Raw genomic sequence first — 19,826 nt, forward strand, 5'->3', positions numbered from 1 at the left:
ATAAGTTGACCTCTGTGACCCTTGACCTTTGACCTACGTGCTCCAAAATCTAATCAGATTGTCTTCCTATGGTGATACACACTATCATTAAGTTTGAAGTTTAAATCTCCAGTGGTTCTTGAGATATTATGATAACAATCTCAATGTATGGAATTTCATAAGTTGACCTCTATGACCCTTGACCTTTGACCTACGTGCTCCAAAATGTAATCAGATTGTTTTCCTATAGTGATACACACTATCACTAAGTTTGAAGTTTAAATCTCCAGTGGTTCTTGAGATATCATGATAACAATCTCAATGTATGGAATTTCATAAGTTGACCTCTGTGACCCTTGACCTTTGACATACGTGCTCCAAAATCTAATCAGATCGTCTTCCTATGGTGATACATACTATCCTTAAGTTTGAAGTTTAAATCTCAAATGGTTCTTGAGATATCGCGCTAACAAACTCAATACAAGGAATTTCATAAGTTGACCTCTGTGACCTGTGAACTTTGACCTACGTACTCCAAAATCTAATCAGATCGTCTTCCTATGGTGATAAATACTATTCCCGAGTCTTAAGTTTAAATCTTAAATGGTTCTTGAGATATTGTGATAACGGTCAAACGGGACGGACGTACGGACGGACGTACGGACGGACGTACGGACGGACAACCCGAAAACATGATGCCTCCGGCACCACCTTCGGTGGCGGAGGCATAATAAAAAGCTACTTACACTTTTCACAAACATATATTCCCCCTTTACAGTGTGCAAACTTCAAGTTGATATGAGTTACTTTTTGTTATCATTAGACCTATAGGCCTACAAACTTCTTCGACACGTAATACACAATTTTGTTTGCCAAATAATAGTTTGTCTTGACACTCTTTAGATAATTTCAAGAGGTTACAATCCCCCATTCTGTGTTTGTTTCCCTCTCTAGATGTTTTCTTTCTTTATAAACGCATTTGATAGCATCACTCATTTGTGTGCATCATACATATAGCAATGTTGCTCGACTTTTAAAGAAATTAACCCTAAAAAGGCCGGGCTATTTGAGTTCTTAGTACGGCCGGGGGGGGGGGGGGGCGTTATGGCCCCCCTTAAGGAGGGGGGGGGGGGGGGGGGGGGTAGTGAGCAATTTTTTTTTTTTTTTGGGGGGGGGGGGGGGGGGGGGGGGGACATCGATTTTCGGGCTGACTCAAGACAAAAGGTTACGTGACCTTGTAACTGTGGGTCTGATTTAAAAAAAAAAATCTTTTAAAAGATGCGCAAGACTCGAAAGAAAAAAGTCAGCGAGCCGCCATCCATATGCGTTCTCGACCAATCAGACAAATCGTTGAGGGGGGGGGGGGGGGGCATGATGCCCCCCGGCCTTCTTAGGGTTAAGCAACTTGAACACACGTTAATCTTGGTTCATAAACATATTCCAAACTTATTCAAAACCGAACTGATTCAGGCCGAGCTTGACACTTTATCTCCAACAGTACAAAATAAACTGGTAAAGGGTGATCTATAGGCCTACGTACATCAGTCAAGTAGTAGTTGTGAATTTCCTTTAATTTCAATCAAAATAATATACTGTGAATTGTGTGTAAAGAACAGTCTCTCAGCTCAGTAATTCAGTTCAGAACACATGTTAATCTTGGTTCATAAACATATTCCAAACTTATTCAAAACCGAACTGATTCAGGCCGAGCTTGACACTTTATCTCCATCAGTACAAAATAAACTGATAAAGGGTGATCTATACGTACATCAGTCAAGTAGTAGTTGTGAATTTCCTTTAATTTCAATTAAAATAATATACTGTGAATTGTGTGTAAAGAACAGTCTCGCAGCTCAGTAATTCAGTTCTATGTCAAATTTAAGATTAAAAACAAAAATTAGCTTACCAAATACTGTCACTGGAGTATTCTGTGATTTTATTGTAAAATTTCAAAGCTAACACGAGTGCAGACCAAGCATTCGCAGCAGTGAGATCGAGAGACATCTTGTCATTAAAAATACCGCACATTCAAGTGTCTTTGTGCACACATGTATTTAATGGAGCCCAGGCGCGGATCCAGGATTTCTTAGGGGAGGGGGCCCAACTTTTTTTTTTTTTGCTCCCGAAAATTTGAAAAACGCGCCGGCCAAAAATTCGTAGTGAGCACATTTTTATTTTTTGATCCTCAAAAAAATTTCAATTTGCACCCCCCCCCTTGAGCGCCAGGGGGGGGGGGCCCAACCCCCCAAAAATGTCTATTATAAATGTAGTGAAAATAGAGTGAACATTCACTCTTTTCTTCTTAGAGAGCACTCTAAAATCAATCGATTTTCACTCCTAAACAAGTGATCACGGACGTCACTCCCAAGAAAGTGAAAACAGATAAAAGTTGAAGAAAATTCAGTTATATAAAATCATGTGTATTGGCAGATATTTCAGCTGATATTTTATGCTTAATACCCTGTACATATTTATAAATCATATACTTTATGTAAGTCATAATTTATTCATATGTGAAATTCATTTGTTTTGTGAAATTTTATACATAGTTATGCTTGCAGGTAGGGAGGATTTTATTTTATTTAAAGGCATTGGTTAACTTCGTGCATGATTTTAAAAAAAAACAGTGTTCCAGCGAATGTTGTTATCATAATTTCAAACCTTTGGGTCAAACAGGAACTGCCTGAAGTTTATAAGCCAATCGGTAGTGTATTTTATCAAGATATCTATGATTTAAAATTGAACGCTGATGACGATACCAAGGAATCGTCATGAACTCGTAGCGGCGACATAGCTCCCTCTCGCACAGAATACCGCACAGTGAGCTTCTCCTCGGGCTGGTAGCGGACTGTAAGGCCGCTCTGAAATCGCCCAGCGCTAGCTGGTTTTGTGACTGCAGCGGAGTGAATTTAGCACCCTGACTTTGGACTGACTTTGGATAAAGATCGATCGAGCGAAAGCCGCGCCATTACATACCGTACTATCGAGTAGTTTCACAATATTAGCGTTTCATCATGCCTAACGTCAAACCAAAGAGAAGTGTGTCAGCAGAAAAACTTGCAAGAAGATTGAACAAGCTAAAATACGAAAATACCCACAAAGCGGTGTGGGTAAAGATGGAGTACTTTGAGGAGCTGCAAAGGATCGCAAAAAAGGAGAAATTGAGATCGACAGGGGAGGCAGCTGCAGTGGCCATCGAATCATACAGTAGGCCTAACCCGTAAGTAGACTCTACTACGACTACGTTACTACGATATTCACTCTCTGATGTCTCTTGACTCTTACGTTAGATCTATCTTTTACTTCTTTCTCACGACAATTTTTTGTTTGAAACACAAAATCTAAAAATTCAATATCTATATTCAATGTTGTCAAAGTAATATTGGCATTATTGGGTCTTCTGAAATTAATGAATCGCGAATGAATGCTCGGCACGCACTGAGTTGGAGCGAGACGCGTCGCGTCTGCCCCAGGGCTGGGGCGGCGCGATGCATGCACGGCATTGGTATTCATCACTGCTATCGCCGAGGCAATTTGAAGCTGGACTGAATGAGCCTTTGCTTCTCCTTATGGAGTTTTGCATATATGAAAATACTATAAATATTTCCACATTTTTTGGACTAGACCTAGTTCAGGACATACGCAAAAGCTTAATTTCCCAATTTTTGTGAAGTCTCCATTATGAGAGTAGAAAGTTAGACTATAGGGTGTCCGGACACACAGCAATATCTTCTGCCCTTTTTCACTCAAATATGCTTGCAAAAATGGTCATGGTTTTGAGGGTAAAATCAAAGTTCGACGCCGTTCTGACACTTCATCTCCTTATCCAATTTTGATGTACTTGGTACCACAAGAAAGAGAATTTTTTGCTCTATTAAAATTAAATTGAAGTTGAAATTTTTTAGAAAACCGACATGCGCAAATATATCTGCGCAAATCAATGAAATAGATCTAACGTTAGATCTATTATCACCCCGAAAAATTTCCACTTAGTCTTAGACTAGAGATCTATACATTATAGCGACATGAACTTTGATTTATACAATATATGATCTATTGAAGTTATTTCTATGTCAGTACGTATGAATATGATACTGATCTGTGATATACCATAGACATGTCGATGCCCGGCCTATAGATCTAGGGAAGACTTGGCCAACACAATCACAGCGCGTTGTTGGCCAAGTTCTCCCTATAGGCCTGGTATCTGCATGTCTATGGTAGATCTAGCTCTAATTTAATTGTCTGTAAAAAAAAAAGTCAGTCCCAAGTCCTGCTGGGCCGGGCAAGGGTCAGGGATAACTCGAGACCCAATTCAATTCTAGATCTTTAGGCAAATTGAAGACATCTAGCTTCTGTGGTTTCTCACTTGCTTTATGGGAGCTTTTTCTCTTTCCTCTTCTTATTGTTCTTCCTCCAATCGTTCAAGTTATTGTATGTAGATCTCGGCTCCAGTAGCAGTAGATGGCTCAGTCAGTGTTACTGCTGGTTTTAGTAAATCTATGAATAGCTTCAGAGCCGACAAATTTTGTCATGTATTTTCAGCAATTTTGTTGCTTTATGATTTTTTTTCTTCTTCAAACGTCGCAATTAGTTTTGTTTGACACCAACTCCCCCCCCCCCAAGCCCCCCCCCCCCCCCCCCCCCCCCGAGAGCACCTTATTCGGATGGCCAGATTTTAATCGGCTCACATTGATTCTCGATTGTAATATAGCAGAAGAGAGGGACAGCCTTTGAGGTGCTGCCAAGTCAAAGACGGAGGAGTAACAAATAAGCCCCTTTTTCCAAATTATTTGTGTAGGCTGATATTAGAAAATAAGAAAAGTAGACTGTATTATTATTGTCCTTCATTATTTTTGCCCCTCTCATTTAGAACCCCCAAGGCCATGACACCTCAGGCAGTTGCTACATGTACTGGATCACAGACGCCCATGTCTGTTGCAAGGTAAGAAGGATAAAGATCTATTCATGGAGAAAATAAGGATTACCTTATACAAATACTTATGCAAGCATTATAGACAAAATCAGTTTTTAGATGGAATAATTAATACTTGGATTTGTTACACAAGGCGGCTATGGCATGTAAGAAGACCAGTCATGGACACAAATTTGGATATAACATCAATCATGTCATGAAAAGAGTGATGCAACTTTCGTTATCATACAAAACTAACAACATGAATTTATGTTTATAATTTATGCCTTTTTCTTTTTTCTAGGTTGCCTTTCTTCAACTCCCCACGTGTGCCAAAATTCAACGAGTCTGAATGCAACAGGTATGAATTATTTTTACCTTAAAACCAGTTACCTTGTAGGTGCGGATTGAGGATTTAATGAGGGGGTGGGGGCAAGTTGCTGAGTTTTTAGATTTTAGTAGACCTGAAAATTTGTTGTGTTTAGATTCTGATCTACCAAATGCATATTTTGGCATACTGTGAATCGTAAACATGCAAAGGAGTGTAACTTTATTTTATACAAGATCATCATGATTTTGTATCACTTTATTGTAAGGCTCCAATCAAGGAACATAATTTGAGTATATAGAATTGTGAATATGAAAAATATAAAAAAGAATTGTACATTTACTTTCATTATATTGATAAGAGTAGTAGTCCAAGTCATGGTACGTTACTACCAATGCAGGACATACTTGTATACAAGATATATAATAACGAAAGAGTTTATAAGTCATATTGCTTTCATGTCTTCTTTCTTTTCTTTTAGCTTGCCTGTCTTCAATTCCCCTCGTGCGCAAAGATTAAAGAGGCCGAAATGTCACAAGTATGAATTATCATTTTCTCCTCACTAAGATACCCTTTTCTTGTTGTAAAGAGACCTATACTTTTTTGTTCCCTATGGTGAATTGCAAAATAAACACTCTGTCCAATTATTGTATGGCATCCAGACCACCAATGGTTTGACAATTTTTTTGTACATACCGTCTGCTTTTTAAGGTAGGCTTACATCTATGTATTAATTTCTTTTTGCTTTTGTATATTTATTTCATTACGTTTACAAGGATATGATTAAGCTCTCCTTGCTGTACATTGTTAAAATTAACCATCATTTGTTTACATATCTTACCTTCAATTTTATAGGAAATATGCCATGGTTTTGTAGGCCTACAAGTACAGACTTTACATGAATGTATTCTCTCAAATTTGCTGAATATCTCAACTCATAAAACAATGCTTTGGTGTACAGAGACTGAATGTAATGTGTTTACATTGTTTTGCCAGTAAATTCACTGCCACTGGATATGTGTTTTGGGTCATTAATATTTTCATCCTCTTTTGTTTGCAGGAGTCTCAATGATGATAACGACATTGCATATCCTGGTCCTCCATTTCCGGAAAGGTAAGGTTTCTTACCATGTAATATGCAGATCCTTCATCCTTTTCAGTTAGTAACATACATTCAGTCTTGGTATAAGATTATGTCCTGGATTTATGTAGGATTTTTCACAAATAATCATTGTTTTTTTTTTTTTTTCAAGAGTCTTCTGTGAAATTTACAACCATGGACTTACAAATACTGTTAATTGATGCGTTTTAATGAGTTTAACATTCTGGTTTACATGTATGTACTGGGTAATTTAATTATGATCAAGTCTACATTGCTAAATCTTATAATCCCAATACCAAACTGAAAGTTAAATGAATTTATCTTCTGTACATTTATAAACGATTCCGGAACTTTTACATCTACATTGTAGTGATGAAATGCATGGAGTGGAGCCGCTTCTGAATTCTGACGAGGATGTGACAGATCAGGACTCTGGAAGGTACACAATATTATTAATTATGATCTAGAGTTGTTTGTTTTATGAACTGGAACATCACAATTATGCACCTATTGTATTTTATAAATAGATGTAGTTAATGTAAATGAAATATATGTTTGTGGTTTTAGTGTGCAAAGAAAAAGTATGGATACTGTTTGTATTACCGGTAGTTACTGTGTCACTTCGGTATTTTTTCTTGTAACATTTCAAGCGTGGTACTGATTTCATTCTTCATAGAAAGAAAAAAACATTTACATGTTTTCTTTGTTTTGCTGTAGACCAACGCTGCTGCAAGGACCTTCACACTCTAAGGAAGATTCTGATTCTAAGTAAGTAATGTTTAACTGGCACTAAAGGGGTGGTTTGTGATGTTGCTTTTTTCTTACAAAGTGAAAAATCACTATCCTGATGGTAATCAGTGCCTTTAATGTGTCATATCATATTTGTTGTTATTTATTAAATTTATGGGATCCATATGTATCTTTTGTCGAGCGTTGTCCTTGCCAACAAAGTTTGCAAAGGTACTATCGAACAGGCTCTGCATGTTTGTGTGTGTATAAGAATTTCTTCACTATGTCGATGTCATAAAATAGCTCGCTATTTTTGATCCCATGAATCAGCCCGATCAAGTAGATCAGGCCTTTTTTCTCAAAATTATTTGAGTATTACCCATCAAATTTAGTCGCAAAATTGTATGATATAACTGGGGTTTGAATACAATAATTCTAACACTTTGTAAATTTGTTAATAAATACCTAACATGTGCTATTTCCCTTTTGTGTTTTGATAAAAGTCTTATCACTTAATTCATGAGCCTTCTACTGTAAGAAGATTAATCGAGTGTGGACTTGAACACAATTTGACAAATTTGTATTGTAATTTTTTTGTTCATTTAACAGTTTCAGTGTGGAGTGCATAGAGAAAGGGAACTTCATCTACCCTCAAGAGCGGAGCGACGACATCAAGGAGGAGGATGATGATGAAAACTGGCACCCAAATCACGAACAGAATAAGTAAGTGTAAAAATAACAGCATGTATTAACTAATCAGATGAACAGGTGAAGCATTTTAGATAATAACATTTGTAATGCACATGATGTATAGTAATATAAACATTTTAAAGATAACTTTATTGCTTAATTTTTTTAAAAATTATTGGGGGAAGTACAATTTTTACACACATTCATTCAATAGAGGCACAATGATAGGTCAAAGTTGTCATCTATTTTTGTTGATTCCTTACCTGGAATGATCGAATATATATCTTTTGTTGATCATGCTTATCTGTTGTGAAGTCTATATTCCTGTCTCTCTCGTTCTTTTACAGATCAAAGTGTAAGAACTTGCCGACTATACGTGATGACGAGGAGGTGTTTGGTGTGTTGGAGGAGGATGCTGAAGTTTCGTGTTCTGGCCTGCACCACAAATTGGCTTCTGCATTGGTAGCAGCAAGTACTAAATTGTTTCTAGTCACTGATTCCATGATCAAGCGCTTGGCTCAGCAGGCAAGGCCGACATGTGGGATGTGTCGGGAAAACAACCAAGTTGATGTCGTGGAGGCAGGCACGTCTGCACATATTGTTTGGGTAATTGTATTTCATTGTTCAATTGGTAAAGCCATGTGAGTGTTTGTTCAATTGATGTACTGTTAAAGTGACAATTTTCTTTTTATTCTCTCTGTTGATACAAGACATGATTTGACTATTTGCCATATAAATGTATATCTGTTTCGTTGTATAAAAGAAGTGTGATAATGTGAGGGTTCCTTCGGATATAATTCAGATCATCATCAGTCACGTACCGGGTAATATAAAATAAAATAAAGAATTTTACACAAATCAATAATCAATTGCTTTCTCCCTTTTTTGAAAATTACAGACATGTCAGCAAGGACATACAAGCAGACTCTGCATGCAGGAAACGGTCAATGGGTCTCATGTGGGAGACATGAAATTGGCCTCGTCGATTCTTCTTTCAGGAAACAATTTCTTGAAAGTGAAGAGACTGGCCGATTTCATGAATCTCCACATGTTCTCATCCCGACTGTTTTCTGCTATGCAGAGTCACTATTTGTGTCCTGTCATCGAGGCAGAGTTTGAGGCCACCATTAATGCCACAAGGACAAAGCTGAAAAATCAGGAGATTGCTGTGTGTGGTGAGTGTCATGTCACCTCCCCCCCCCCCCCCCCCAAAAAAAAAAAAAAAAAAAAATTATAGAAATGTAATTAAAACTTTTTGTTCAATCCACTCCATTCGTAATTGAGGTGCTGGGGACCAAGAGAGTTACAGTGATACTTGATTTGGTGGTGACCTCACAATAAAAACAGGTGTCCGGTCTATAGTAATCACCTACATTGCCTCCCACTAGAGAGAAATGCATTGTAGAACTTGTCTTTAAATGTCACCTTTTCTGTTTCCCTTTAGATGTTTAGATGGTCTTGATATAATAGAAGCTTGTATCCTTCTCTCATAAAAGGAGTACATTGGAATAATATATTAATATATAATGTAGTCTATTAATCGTAATTGTTAATTCATGTGTTGTCTGATTGCTTAATCTTCTTTGCATTAGGAGATGCCAGAAACGACTCCCCAGGCTTTTGTGCCCAGTATTGCACATACACACTCTTGGATCATCACACAAAAGAAATCTTGGCAGCCGAGTTCCTGGACAAGCGGGAGACAAAAGATCGGAGTGGGGGCATGGAGCCGGAGGGACTGGTTAGAGCCCTAAAGTCCCTTAAAGATCATAAAGTGAACGTGAAAGAGGTGATCACCGATGCACACCCTACGATATCAGCCATCATCAGTAAGTAGAAATACTATCAATTTGAAGGTTTCCTACCATACGAACTCTTACAGATTTCTAAAGTTAAACGTAGCTTTTTTTGAGGCCACATAGAATCTGGTATACTTGCAAATCTATAATAGGACATGCCAATGATAGTACCAATGACAGTCTGCCATAATTCAACAATTATTTGAACTACAGTTATGAGCCCCCCCCCCCCTAAAAATATACATAAATCTGTATTTTTTATTCAGGATATTTCGTGTAGTGTAATGCCTTTCATTATTTTTCTTTTGACTACACAGGAAAAGACTATCCAGAAATTGTCCATAGTTGGGATGTGTGGCACGGGGCCAAAAACCTTGGAAAGAAAATCTCAAAGGTAAGAGAACATGTGTGAAAATTGCTCTATAGTTTTATGCAGGTGGAGAATTTACATGTGTAGTTTTCTTCTGCTCTTTCATGAAAAAACAGATGGCCATGCACAATATATTCTATTAAAAATACATACGTGACTTATCTGATTATCATTGCATACAATACATTGATTACTATGAAAGTCTGATGGATTTCTGTTTACATGATGCAATTACATTTATGTTAAAATACTTGAGAGGGTGATTTCTCAATTAATGTGGTTTTAATTGAAAATTTGTTTTTAATCAAAGGCATCAACTGTAGCAGCCAACAAGAGCCTCAGAAAATGGACCAAAAAGGTGGTGAACCACTTCTGGTTCTGCTCTGAGACCTGCGAAGGAAACACGCAACTTTTCTTGGTAAGTGTACTCTGGTTGCATTTATTTTTTCTTTAATGCAGATATTTGAGAAATAGATGTTGATGGTTGAACAATGACATAATTAACCTTTACTAAATCGGCCTAATTTGAACTTTTTATGACCGTCTGTGGGGCGGGAGAGGGGGGGGGGGGTGTAGCTCCTAAGGGGCTGATCACCAGAAAAACTTGCTGATGCCTCAAAAATGATGCAAAAGAAGAAACCCTGTCTTTTTTTTAATGCTGAAAATTGATCCGTAGGACTTGAAAGAAAAAAATCATGAAGCGACATTTCTGAAGATGCTACAGTTTTGATTGCCCCCCACCCAACGTGCAGTTAGTGTTAACCATTTTATGATATCAATTTTCTCATTCCACAGAGCAAATGGCGAGGACTTGTGCACCATGTGACCAACCAGCATGAATGGGGTATAACCGGGGGGCTTGGAGGCGTTGCACACTGCGAGCATGGGGACATCGACGAGAGGGAGGAGGAGGAGTGGCTGAAGTCTGGCACAAAGGCTCATGATGCTCTGGTCAAAATAATACTTGACAAGAGATTTCTAAATACACTTGTCAAGTTCATTAATTTCAGGTAAGCGTAAATTGAGTAATGTACAACATCACTGAAATTTATTGTAGCAGTTTTTTAGGGTAATACAAGGGATATAGATTTTGTTACATACATGTTATCCTATAAAAGGTTATTTCTACTTGAAATATGAGGCTATTTACAGTAATGAAAACATCATAAAATTGGTGAAATTATGTAAATTTTCCAACCTAGTAACAAATTTGGGCTTATTCAGTATACCAACCGAGTATACGAACCGCACTTTGACACATATGGGACCAACTTAAATGGGCACCTTGTTATTATAGTAAAATTAAAAACTGATACGTAGAGAAAAGGGACTGGCAATTTACACTTTTTCTTATTGATGTACTATTTTATCAATATTTTTTTTTTTTTTTTTCACTTTTGTAATAACGAGATGCTAGGTTTAGTTTTACAGTCTATTTCTGTTCTGAAGGGCGTGGATACAAGATTTTATTATAAGGAGGCAGCTCTCCCAGTCCCAATTTCAATTGTGTGAGCCTGCGTCTCTGTGCTTTGCTATAGCGAGATTTCGTTATAAAAAAGTAAATGCTTTTGTCCCGAGCACCTATTTACGATGGGATTGGACTGCAGACCCTGGTTTACATGCGACAGTTTCAGATTAGGAGCAGGAAAAGGTTATCTTGTATCTGTGCTTGTATAACAGGGGTGAACTGTATTGTATTTTGCGCATACTAGGGCATTGGATGCCTCCTTTTATTTGTTTGACTACATGTGTATAGTCCATTTCTGTTACAGCATTACAAGATGTAAATAGAAGATCACAAGCCATATAAACATTCTGATTTATTACTGCTGTTTCATGCACGGATTGAAATGTTATAGTGTTATCCCTTTTTTTCTGTTATTCTAGGCACACCGGCGAGTTGGAATCTCTTCACAGCCACATTCTAATGTATTGCAGCAAGCGCTTCTCGTTCGGGTTAGTAAGAATTGTATATTTTTATGCCTCCGCCATCGGAGGTGGTGCCGGAGGCATCTTGTTTTGGGGTTGACCATCATTCCTGTTTGCTCGTTATCACGATATCTCAAGAACCACTAGAGAGATGAACTTCAAACTTAAGGATAGTATGCATCACTATAGGAAGAAGATCTGATTAGATATTGAAGAACGTAGGTCAAAGGTTGCGTGGCAGTCACGGATTTTGTTCAGGGGGTGGGTCAAAATGACCCCCCCCCCCCCCTCCAGTTAACATAAGGATGTGGAACTTGACCCATTTAATTCTGAAGTTTTACACTGTCATTTGTTCTGTATGTATTTTGATAAGTTAGTTCAAGTATAAGATATAGAAATTTTAAACACCAACATGCATAAGTCTATGAATATTCTTAATCATCCACCATGTGATAATAAAAAGCAGGCAATACAGTTTCAATTCAATAATTAAAAGGCGTTTATTTTGTGTAATCTGTTATACATTTAGGTATCAGGCGTACCGGGCAAGAAATATGCTGGCTATGATTGACTATAGCAAACACAAGGACAGGCCAATTGCTCTAGACGCTGAAGGAGAACCAAAGTAAGTTTTTGGCATCAATTGACAAGGATGCTATGTGGAAGTTTGAATCATGGGTTTACTGGAACATGTACCATGGTTACTAACAGGTCAACAATGTTTAATCAATGCAAAATTTGATTCACTTTTGAAAAGATTTCTTTAACCATTGTAGAATGTATCTGCACATTGAAATATAAATGAAATGCAAAACCTTTCAAAATGAGTACAAAAAAGACAAACGTGTTCCTTAGTAAACAAAAATGAATCTTTATTAGAATGTGTTTGATGAAATGAATACAACATGCTATTTACATATGCAAGATGAAAGGGCATCAAAAGTCCTGAATTACGTATTTAGAATCACTGTTTTTACCTGAAAAATATAGAAGACAAAATCATACGTTATATAATCCACTCCCATTACAACAAGCACGGATAGAACAGATTGTGTTATGATTTGGCAGTTCTCCAAGTCCAAACTTGAAACACGACACATGTTCATAATTACGTACCCATGCTGAGCACCATGTTATAAAGGGATTGGACTGCATGTAAGTTATCAAGGTGGCAAGTTAAAACGTCCAAAAATAGGAATAAACGTAACTATTGAGGTGACAATACTTTAAAAAAATGCCAAATGTTTTGAAAAACAAAAACACAAAAATGGTGGCAACATGGCAGTAACTTATGGGATTGCATTTTCATTGACATGCTGTGGTGGAGTCATTTTGGGGAAACGCAAACAAGTGATTGTCATCAAAGTTTTAGATACATGACCTTGTCACTCCAGCGGCAATATTATGTACAAAATAACAACATTTAATAGAAAATATTTAAAGTACTAGTTTTAAATCTCATCCTGCGCCCCTAATGAGAAGTAAGCAAAGTTCAAGTACATGAAGTGAAAATGTGAAACAATAAACTCATGTAAAGATACACTATAAAAACTAAAATACACATATTGATCCACCATTGTGGTATTTACTCAGACGCTTATTCTGAAATGTATTATATAAGGGCAATGTTGCTCCCTTTACAACATGTATGTTACAAGACATATGGCATGAAAAGTAAAGTATACTTAGCATATGAAGACAAACAATGGTAATAAGATATAATAACAATGACGTGGATATAGTGGTGGAATAGGAACAAGTCTCTCACAAATATTTCTAGGATCATTGGGCAGTTGTTTGGCAGCACGATAGAGTGAACAGAAGGTGGTCAATTAGCGACATAAAATGTCCTCCATCATTACTGGCATAACAACGGTAGTATGACATGCTTTCATACATGAGCACCTTACGACCATTCAGCTGCTATGTAATTCCTGTTCTAGTACTTGCAGAAAGAAAGTTTGTGAGGTACTTGTGTATGAAAACCTATTTTATTGAAATAAATACAACGCATGTACATGTAATTACAATGACTTCTCTTTTAATTTACTGCAGGTGCAGATCCAAGTGGTCAAAACACTCGGCGGATTGGGTGATCTTTGAGGTAAAGGTCCCCAAGACTTATTCATACATCCTGGGCATGATGGAGGAGATTCTTCATCGCAGGCTCACAGACACCCTTCCCCTCTATTGTGCCGCGGACCCTCACCCCAACGATCCTCGTAGAATCAGAGAAAGATTGGCCCCTTTCCCACCACCACCCATGGAAGATCTGAAAGCCCGGAGGAGGAGCCGTTTCTCTACCTAGGAACAGTCATTACAAGTTTGCAGGGATGAATCCGGTGTAGTGATTGTTAGGGTCAGGATATTCGTCCCTCACCCGACAGACCACACAGCTTGGAACAACGACGCGGTTACCTATACCCAGTCTACCATGTTGCCATAAGGTAAATGATCTGTAGACCTGCCATCTTATCCTGTTGTGCTCTGCACCTGGTTCCTGCTCATTTCCCTCCCGGTTTTCTAGATTTCGCCACATTCTCCTCTGAAGCCCATTAAAGAACGGATCCATCATTGACAGGACATACTGCACAAAGAAACAGAAAAGAGGGAACTTTCATTTAGAAATAAATAACTTGTGATAAGTCATCTGATGCATTTGGTACTGAAATACTTTTGCTTCTGTGTACATGATACAATCTACTTATGTTGTAACGCGCACTGATGCAATAAGTTTTGTTATAAAGAGGCAATTCTCCTGGTCCAAATCTGAAACATGTGCACCTGTGTGTGCCTATTTGTTCAGTATAATAAGATTTTGTTATGATAAGGTAATTGGCTTGCTCCCGAGCATCTTGTAATAATGAGAGTGGACTGTATTGTTATGTTCTGTATGTCATGGCAGTTTTTGATGCAATATTGGTTTACAATGAATACATTATTGTATATAGAAGCAAACCTTAATTTTATATCTTAGAATAAGATAATATTGGTGACAAACATAGCTAGATTTTTCTGAGTAATATTTCCTGAAGATATGAAATGAATAGTGTAAAAAGTAAAATTTTCAAAGATTTCTCATTCTTCTTTATTTATTTGCATTAACTGGTGCCTGAGTGCACTATTTATCATACATTCAGATCCAAATAGAGTGTTAAAGTAAAGGAAATCATGGCATATTACATGATCACTATCTGATTGGAAGTTTAGTTCATATGTCAGAGGCGGAGGCATATATAGCAGCAAAGTCGCATTTGTCTAGTTCAATTTCGAAGTGAAACTCTTCCAAATATTTTCATTGCCAAACTTCATTTTTTATTGGGTAATGTTGAACGTAGAAAGCCATAGTGTAAATGTGTAAATATTGTAACAAAAGTAAAAGAAAATGTGTGCCCAAGTACATGTTGCACGTATTGTATTATCAATTCAGAGGCAAGAAGAGTTGAGGAATTAAATTTGGTTTTGAAAAACTAAGTTTGAATAAAACGTGTAAACAGGAGAAAATGAAAATGGTGCCCAAGTAGGCCTACTAATTGTAGTACACTGTTTATTCTCAATGCAAATGTAAGAAGAGTGTGACAATAAAAGAAAGTGTAATTTCATGCAGCGTTACACTTCAAGACGTATTATTCATCACTTTTGCCGATTTCATTCACTTCTGGGTTTTCTTTCATCCAATTCTTCTTGATTTTTAAGTAAAACCATTGAAGCAGTTCAAAAAATCATTGTAAAACTTCTATTTTATTGGATATTGTTGTACATAAATTGTCATTGTCAGAAATCCTCAAGTTTTATTTTGTACAGAAAGTTGCTTTGAATAAATGTGTAGGCCTGAACAAAATTGTATTTTGAAGATACATGTAATAACCGCGTAGACATATAAAAAATATTGATTTACCTTACAATATGGAATTTTTTATTTACGGTTTGAAATTGGATGGTGATATAGATTTTTAATGACAAGACCTATCGTGTCTTGACTGAATACTGACCTGTGATCGAGAAAGGCAATTTTCTGGCTCCAAACCGCAACATAGGGCCTCAATATCCCTCTGCATTGGCCTACAATTGCCACATGAGCACCATCCTGGCTGAGGGCTTGGTCTCAGCTCTTCGCGGGGGGGACAGCTAAGTAAGTCAAGCACGAGGCCGCTCTCCCTTTCCACAACACCCAGGAGCACGTCCCGCATCCTGTCAACAGTTAACCCCGCAATTAGTGTCTGAAATAAAAGTTACCAATATCATGTAAATAGAATTTATTGTGTCTTTATCATTGATGCACAAATCTAGTAGTAAAGAGTGACTGGTATGTCTAAGGGTGTATGTGTGATTGCGTAGGTTCAGGCGACTTTTCGTGAAGTGAGCTTTATGAATGTAAAAAAATTCAGTGAGTAAATTATTTGTGTGCATTTTCTTTTTCATGATATTCAAAGTAATAAAAGTATGATACATGTCTTGATGAAAGGCTTTACGTACATAGAAAGGCACATACATCGTCGGTAGGGGGAGTTGATTGTGAGGGGGCACTTTTGACCATTGGCATAATGAGCAAAATATTTCTTTATGGGGGGGGGGGCATAATGAGTGAATTTTGGGGGGCGGAGTTAGACGTTAGAATCTTTCATACCTTGAATAATGAAAAATACCCAAGTTTCGTCGCCCCTAATTAACCATGCTAACCAAGTTGGTCTTTGATATTTATTGTTGTCAATGCCTTGATGACATGCATGGCTTTTACCTGACTCGTTAATTCATTAAAAAATCAGTAATTTGGACATGCTAATCTTACCCTTAGCTCGGCTATACGTTCTGCTCTCCTTTCTGCAATATGAGAGGGAACGCGGCGACCTGTCACTCCACCCATTGTAAACTTCTTGGCTTTTGTTTTCCCCTTTCCTTTCGCCTTTCGTGCTTTCTTTTCTTTCGCTGTTCCTCCCGTGTTTCCTTTTGCCTTCCCGCCCTTCTTTTCTTTTGCTTTTCCTCCCGTCTTTCCTTTGGCTGCTCCGTCCGCCTGGTCTGTTGTATTTTCACCCTTCTTTCCTTTGGCCTTTCTTGCGGTCTTGTCCTTCGCCTTTTTACCAGTCTGTCCTGTCGCCTTTCCTCCTGTCTTTCGCTTGGTCTGGAGTTGCTCCTGCAGACCCAATGGTCCTGGTATATCTTCTTCTTCAACCTGTGGGGGAGGCAAAACATAAATAATAATAATAAGATAAAGAAAAATATACCATATCATCTAGATAGTTTGTTTTGTTGTTTGTTTTTTTTTGCTTGAAACAACAGCTCACAAAATTACCTTATTAGGTTGTTTTTTTAAGTTGCTGTAGGTAAATAAAAGATTATTTTATATGAGGATCCCCCCTCCAAATGAGAAAAATTAATCATAAACGGGAATCCTGGTGATCAATAAAGAACAAGTTGGTTTTTATTTTAACTTATTTCTCACCGTCTCTTGTTCAATCAATTATGATAATAATGGTGACACATGGATAGAGCATCTTGTCGGCTCCATCATGTACACGATTTTTTTATTATGCTCCCTATAGTAGGCCTATACGTGATTTTGGGGTGGGTATATGTGGGTTATATTACGTTCACACAGTGTCTTGTCCAGTGAACTAGGAAAATATACCAATCATTAGACCCCTTTTTACAAGAACTTTTACAATGACGTCAAACCAACGTCAGTTGCAGTCGCAGATTGGCCAGGCCGGGTCGCACTTTGCTTATTTCATAGATTTTAAATAGGCCCTTACTAATTCAGGCCTTAAATTTCAATATTTTTAGGGCAAGGCCACTTTTCTGTAGGGCACATTCCTATAGTACAGCACAAATAGGAAGAATTGGAAAGGGCACACAAAATCTCCAAGGCCAATGAGAGGGGCATTGAGGCCAATCAAAGGGGCATCCAAGGCCTGGCCTTGGATGGCCTTGGATTAATTTAAGCCCTGCTAATTATTGATTGTGGGACACGTTAGAAGAAAAAAAAACAACCTAAATTTGGGTAAACCTTATTCTAAGAAAAGAATTACATAATAATTGAAACTTAATTACTTTAAATTGAATATAAACGTCACTGGAAACTCTTGTTTTTTCATGATAACTCGGCCATTTAGCTTACAAGTAATACACTAGTGCATTACTTTTTTTTTTTAAACTCCCTCTCTCTCTTTCTCTCTTCCACACATGTATTTAATTTTTTTCTCTCTCAAAATCTCCTTTGATTTGTAAATCAACCAACAAATTCTTTTTATGATGGTACCCAGGACCAAAATCCAATTGAAACCAGTTGGAATCTCCAACTGGTTTCAATTGGTTTCAATTGGAATAGAAAATTTCCAGTTGAAACAAATTGCCGAACTGGAAAATATTAATATGGGTACTCATTTCCAGTTCAAACCAATAAGAAGTGCAACTGGAACCAGTAAGATAATTTTTCCAGTTACTCAATTGGTTCCAGTTAGAAGTCATTTCCAGTTACCCAACTGGTTCCAGTTAGCATTCATTTCCAGTTAGAAGTCATTTCCAGTTACCCAACTGGTTTCAGTTAGAATTAGTTCCCAGTTACCCAATTGGTTCCAGTTAGAAGTCATTTCCAGTTACCCAACTGGTTCCAGTTGGAATTCATTTCCAGTTACCCAATTGGTTCCAGTTAGAATTCATTTCCAGTTAGAACTCATTTCCAGTTACCCAACTGGTTCCAATTAGAAGTCATTTCCAGTTACCCAACTGGTTCCAGTTGGAATTCATTTCCAGTTACCCAATTGGTTCCAGTTAGAATTGATTTCCAGTTACCCAACTGGTTCCAGTTAGCATTCATTTCCAGTTACCCAACTGGTTACAGTTAGAATTCATTTCCAGTTACCCAATTGGTTCCAGTTAGAATTCATTTCCAGTTAGAACTCATTTCCAGTTACCCAACTGGTTCCAGTTAGAAGTCATTTCCAGTTACCCAACTGGTTCCAGTTGGAATTCATTTCCAGTTACCAAATTGGTTCCAGTTAGAATTCATTTCCAGTTAGAACTCATTTCCAGTTACCCAACTGGTTCCAATTAGAAGTCATTTCCAGTTACCCAACTGGTTCCAGTTGGAATTCATTTCCAGTTACCCAATTGGTTCCAGTTAGAATTGATTTCCAGTTACCCAACTGGTTCCAGTTATAGCATTCATTTCCAGTTACCCAACTGGTTCCAGTTAGAATTCATTTCCAGTTACCCAATTGGTTCCAGTTAGAATTCATTTCCAGTTAGAACTCATTTCCAGTTACCCAACTGGTTCCAGTTAGAAGTCATTTCCAGTTACCCAACTGGTTCCAGTTGGAATTCATTTCCAGTTACCCAATTGGTTCCAGTTAGAAGTCATTTCCAGTTATCCAACTGGTTCCAATTGGAAAATATTTCCAGTTACCCAACTGGATCCAATTGAAACCAGTTAATTTGCATATTATCTGCTTGTGTGCAGATCATGTTTTATGTAATTTATTTTGAATTACAATGTATTTATTAATTAATTTTCATTTGCAAGTAATGCATTTGTTTTAGATAAATATAAAGATTAATTAGCAATGATGAGCATGTTCATTAGTAACATATTTGTTTAATTACACAGATTAAAAGTTGATAAATAAAACACTAACCATGTACAAAATACTTACCGACGCTACATGAGATGATACTTGAGGCGAGGCATGAAATGAGACGTCATCCATGTCATCCAGGTAGTACCGCTGAAAATTATATTCTTCCTCGTCTGAGCTGGAATAATCCATGTCGAGATTTGTTTACAAATGTTGATGTGTTATTGTTTTTGTTATATTCGTACTAATACGTTTGTAATAGGCAATTGTAAACAAGGGGAGATCAAGACAAAACGTGCACACTTATCACCACAATACTCTCTATGTGCGTGGAGAACGCTCAGGTGAACTTGAGCTTCTTTTGTTTTTACCGTTACGTACGTAGGCCTAATCCTATTTAGGGCCCAGAGCTCG

General features: G+C 37.5%; 2 protein-coding genes across 4 annotated transcripts; one reads left to right on the forward strand and one right to left on the reverse strand.

Annotated features, from left to right (window-relative positions):
- The first annotated feature begins 2,565 nt into the window (after positions 1-2,565).
- On the forward strand, positions 2,566-16,096 carry LOC105441958. Of its 3 annotated transcripts, XM_030981756.1 has the most exons (17): positions 2,566-3,199; positions 4,853-4,924; positions 5,199-5,255; positions 5,704-5,760; positions 6,283-6,336; positions 6,695-6,763; positions 7,042-7,092; positions 7,663-7,776; positions 8,091-8,349; positions 8,642-8,918; positions 9,336-9,572; positions 9,860-9,936; positions 10,223-10,330; positions 10,708-10,922; positions 11,800-11,868; positions 12,371-12,466; positions 13,897-16,096. In XM_030981756.1, the coding sequence occupies exons 1-17, from the start codon at positions 2,994-2,996 to the stop codon at positions 14,147-14,149; spliced, it is 2,271 nt and encodes a 756-aa protein (XP_030837616.1). In that variant the 5' UTR covers positions 2,566-2,993; the 3' UTR covers positions 14,150-16,096. The 3 variants fall into 3 exon arrangements, with proteins under 3 accessions (XP_030837616.1, XP_030837617.1, XP_030837618.1); XM_030981757.1 differs by lacking the exon at positions 5,704-5,760; XM_030981758.1 differs by lacking the exons at positions 5,704-5,760; positions 6,283-6,336.
- Positions 15,701-19,786, reverse strand: LOC105441926. Its single transcript, XM_011673574.2, has 3 exons — positions 19,491-19,786; positions 16,631-17,011; positions 15,701-16,061 (listed from the first exon to the last, which is right to left on the reverse strand). Exons 1-3 carry the CDS (start codon positions 19,602-19,604, stop codon positions 15,795-15,797), a joined length of 762 nt encoding a protein of 253 aa, XP_011671876.1. The 5' UTR covers positions 19,605-19,786; the 3' UTR covers positions 15,701-15,794.
- Positions 19,787-19,826: the final 40 nt, after the last annotated feature.

Source organism: Strongylocentrotus purpuratus, unplaced genomic scaffold (genome assembly GCF_000002235.5).
Source record: "Strongylocentrotus purpuratus isolate Spur 01 unplaced genomic scaffold, Spur_5.0 spur5_scaffold_12, whole genome shotgun sequence".
Taxonomy (NCBI): domain Eukaryota; kingdom Metazoa; phylum Echinodermata; class Echinoidea; order Camarodonta; family Strongylocentrotidae; genus Strongylocentrotus; species Strongylocentrotus purpuratus.